Source organism: Peromyscus eremicus, chromosome 13 (genome assembly GCF_949786415.1).
Source record: "Peromyscus eremicus chromosome 13, PerEre_H2_v1, whole genome shotgun sequence".
Lineage (NCBI taxonomy): Eukaryota > Metazoa > Chordata > Mammalia > Rodentia > Cricetidae > Peromyscus > Peromyscus eremicus.
In genome coordinates this window covers 4,099,752-4,104,188 of record NC_081429.1, presented here as the reverse complement: position 1 = coordinate 4,104,188, position 4,437 = coordinate 4,099,752, and the positions used below count along the sequence as shown (strand labels likewise).

The window sequence follows — 4,437 nt, the reverse complement described above, 5'->3', positions numbered from 1 at the left end:
AGACAGACAGACAGATAGACAGACAGACAGATATAAATAAAGATATATAACTATATAAACACAAACGTGGTAAGAAAGAGATGTTCAAGATGGAGGAATAAAGAAAGTTAGCATCAAAATGTGTGTGTTCCTTCCTTACCTATCAGACAGAAAAGTTTAATTCTCATTGATATCATAGATTATTTTGCATATCCTAGATATGGTCTTGGAACAGGCAGTCTAAAGACCATGATAGCTACCAATAAAGGAAGATGTCAAATCTGTTTATTTTTGGTTTTGACCGTGTCTAACTTAATGACAAGTGAAATACAAGGAAAAGAACTTCAATTATCTTTATGACTTACAGATTTCCACTCTTCCAACACCTATTCAATATAGTACTTGAAGTCTTAGCTAGAGCAATAAGTCAACTGAAAGAGATCAAGGGGATACCAATTGGAAAGAAAGAAGTCAAACGCTCTTTATTTGCAGATGATATGATAGTGTACATAAGTGACCCTAAAAATTCCACCAGGGAACACTTACAGCTGAATAACACATCCAGCAAAGGAGCTGGATACACAATCAACTCAGAAAAATCAATAGTCCTGTTGTATATAAATGACAAATAGACTGAGAAAAAAATCAGTGGAACAACTAGCTCCCTTCAAAATACCCACAAACAATATAAAATGTCTTGTTGATAAATCCATCCAATGAAATGAATGACTGATATGATAAAAACTTCAAGTCTTTGAAGAAACAAACTAAAGAAAATAACAAATGGAAAGACCTCCCATGCTCAGGGATTTGTAGGATTAACACAGGAAAATGACCAATCTACCAGAAGCAATCTCCTGATTCAATGCAATCCCCATTAAAATTATAAAAACAATTCTTCCCAGACCTTGAAAGGACAATTCGCAACTTCATATGGAAACACACACACAAACACACACACACACAAAAAAAAAGGATAGTCCTGAACAATAATAGAACTACAAGAGCTCTTACTATTCTGATCGCAAATCATACAACAAAGCCATTGTAAGAAAAACAACATGGTATTGGTTTAAAAAAAATAGACACATTGGTCAGTGAAATCAAATTGAAGATCTGGACATAAAACCACAAACCCATAAACATCAGGATTTGATAAATAAGCCATAAATACACACTGAAAAAAATTCACAGTATCATCCAGACATTGTGCATGTAGAATAATGCAAATAGATTCATACCTACAACCCTGCACAAAACTCAACTCCAAATGAATGAAAGACTTCAACATAAAAGGAGATATATTGGACCTCCTAGAAGAGAAAGTGGGGAATAGCCTTGAGTACCTTGGCTCAGGAACAGACTTCCTGAACAGAACCTAGTGCAGTGAAGTTTATACTTCCTGTAATATATGAAGGCAATCCTAAAGAAGTCTCCAAATTATAAGGGAGAGGGAACCTCTACTGGCCATATCTTGTTATGAAACTAAGGTTCCTTTTTGGGAAGGATGCCAATCCAATTCAGTTGTTGGTCAAAGGGGTCCCATGGAAATTCCCAAACAACCCAGGCTGTTGCTAAGACAATAGGTTGATCTCCACAAACTTCCAAGACACCATTGCTGAAGACAACACCTGCACTGATTGAACATGGAGAGGTTGAGCTGGTGCCTATATCAAACCTTCAACTCATGTTTTAGTGTCTATGACATGGAAACGTCTTCAAGCTACAAAAAGAGAACAAGAAACACCAACCCAGCAACAAATCCTTTGCCTTATAATCTGTCTTGCCTGCAAAACACACGAGGGCAATGGAGACAAAACCTTGTGGGAGTAACCACCCGATGTCTGATTTGAATTAAGGCCCACATCATGAATGGAACCCATACCTGACACTGATTGGGTGACAAAGAACTAGAGTCTATAAGTCCATACAGCTAGGATTAAACCAAATACTCCTGTTCTTAAGGGGAAAGATAACAATTAAACGACTCATGACATTCTGCTATACTCATGGATCAGTGCCTTAGTCAGCCATCATCAGAGATGCTTTGCCAGGGGCCTCATGCAACAGATGGGAACAAGTGCAGAGACACAAAGAAAGACCTTGGAGCACACAGCTCTAAATGAGACGGCTCTGTCAAATCCCTCCCCTCAGAGCTCAGGAAACCCCAAGGAAGAGAGGCAGAAGGAGTTGGACGGGCAGAGGAAGAAGGGATAGAGGACACCCTGAGAACAAGGTCCTCTAAAACAACTCAGCAATGCTCATAGGAACTCACAGAGACTGAAGCAGTATGCACAGGGCCTGCACGGGTCTGCACCAGGCCCTCGGAATATACACCATAGCTTTCCGTTAGTACTTTTATGGGACTCCTGAATGTGTTAAGTGAGTCTCTGATTCTTGTGACTTCCTTTCGTGATCTTCTTTCTCTGTTGAGTTATCTTGACCAGTTTTTATATGGTGGTTTTTGTTTTATCTTATTATATTTTATTTTGTTATAAAACAAATGGAGCTTCCTTGTATCCTATATATCATATCAATAATTTTGCAATTTGGAAAAACGGCATATGCACTCATATAGAGCAACCGATAAATAATGCGGTCGGCTTCATGGCTTGATGTGTATGTAAACATCTCCAAAGAATAGTAAAATGTAGCTTCAAGGGTTGGTGTGTGTGTGTGTGTCTTTTCAAATATCTGTCCTAAGTTAGCATACAAATTATTTGGCGGCATTATGGCATTTTTCAGACATGGTGTATTTTCTCCTTTTTATTCCATTCTCTTTTTAGCCAGCCTTACACTCCATATGTTCTCTTCCTACCCCAATTATTCCCCTCTCTGTTTTCATGTCACATGTCTGTCAGAACCACTTTGTTCCTCTTCAGCAAAATTTTCTTTGTCCCCTCTCCTTTCTAATGTAGTGATCCTGACCTATACACACAAATAGGAAGGCACACATATATATTTAAATTTAGATTGTATCTTGGAAGGTATATGCAATTATGTCAAGGTGTACACATGCATATCAATAGGGAAAGGTCTATAGATTTTTTCTAATTAGTGAATTGTCACAAAACAATTCTATAACCATGAAAAAATTACATATTATATATGCAGTGATATCAAAGGTAAATCACAACTCAGTGAAGAATATTCTTTTAATGGCCTAAACCCAGGCCTCTCTTCATGTGCTAAAGAAGAGACAACATACCTTCAAAAGTGGCTTTCTTTGTTGGCAGTTGATCCCACCAATGAAGACCATGTTGGGCATCACAGGTCTGGGGAAATCTAACACAAAGTCTGTGCGTAACAACCAAATGGACACTTGGCTGAAGAGGTCTTCCATAGTCATTGGGGTCTGGAGAACTTCAGAGGCAATGTCTGTAGCAGTTTTGAACAAGTAGTAGCAAAATGCATGCTCTTCCATGTAGAAAACAATGTTTGACATTCTCTCCATGAAAGTCATGGTGTCTGTGAATTTTGAGAAGAGTCTCGGAACATAAGACAGTGGACTGGGGCACTGTGTGCCCGCTTCAAGATGGTGGCAAAAAAAATACCTTGAAAAGATCACTGAAGGGAGCGACAAATACTTGGCCACCGTTAAGCCACACACATCAAAAGGATCCAGAAACACAGCATCAAAAGAACTCTGCTTCAAGTACTCCACTAACTTCTTGTTGTTAAACAAACTCCTACAGTTTGAATATATTAATTTGAATAACACTTTTCCTGAGCCTGTTATTAGAGAAACTATACGTTGTTCTGGAGTTATCCATTGAGCGTCAGAAATAAACTTGAACTTACGATTGAATTCCTCCAGAGTATAAGAAGTTGAATATGTCTTCATTGTCAAATTCAGGGATTTTCCCAGTTGCCAACTCACCTCTGGCACAACTGTCACCACCTCGTGCCCCCTGTGGATGAGTTTCTCCACAACCGACTGCATGGTGAACCAGTGGCTCCCATCCATGGGCACCACCAGCAGCCTGCCTGCCTGGGCACAGCCAGAGGCCAGCAGCAGACACACAGAGAGAGGAAGGAAGGCTGGGAGATCTCTAGGAGCCATAGGAGAAGTGGAGCCCGGGACAGTCCAGCTGCTGAGAATCTCAGCCCCTATATTAGAACTGGTTGAGTAGAGGACAGTGGACTTCTCAGCGGACACATGTATTTGTATGTTTCCAAGTGAGGTTAAATTTAGTGCTAATGATTTACTCAAAAGAACAATAATTAATGAACTTCACTGGCTGAAATGACTACTTTTGTGCTTTCCAGATTTAAAAAAAAAAAACTTTTATGACATTGTTTCAGAAAACTCATGACCTCAATTGCACTCCCAGTTTTGAAGAGTTATCAAACAATATGTTTTGATTTTTAAATTCAGAAAAATTAAGAAGCTGCCTATAAGGACCCTCTACGTTCACCACATGCTCATTTATACTTCATAAGAAGGAAAACTAATAA

The 4,437-nt window shown here is 39.0% G+C and overlaps 1 protein-coding gene across 1 annotated transcript; it reads right to left on the bottom strand.

The window, feature by feature from the left end:
- Positions 1 to 3,160: 3,160 nt before the first annotated feature.
- LOC131923606 (UDP-glucuronosyltransferase 1A7-like) lies at positions 3,161 to 4,045 on the bottom strand. Its single transcript, XM_059278728.1, has one exon. The coding sequence runs from the start codon at positions 4,040 to 4,042 to the stop codon at positions 3,161 to 3,163; it is 882 nt and encodes a 293-aa protein (XP_059134711.1). The 5' UTR covers positions 4,043 to 4,045.
- Between the last annotated feature and the right edge of the window lie 392 nt (positions 4,046 to 4,437).

Excerpts from the sequence above, each read along its gene's own strand:
- LOC131923606 (XM_059278728.1), bottom strand. The coding sequence starts at position 4,042 with ATGGCTCCTAGAGATCTCCCAGCCTTCCTTCCTCTCTCTGTGTGTCTG.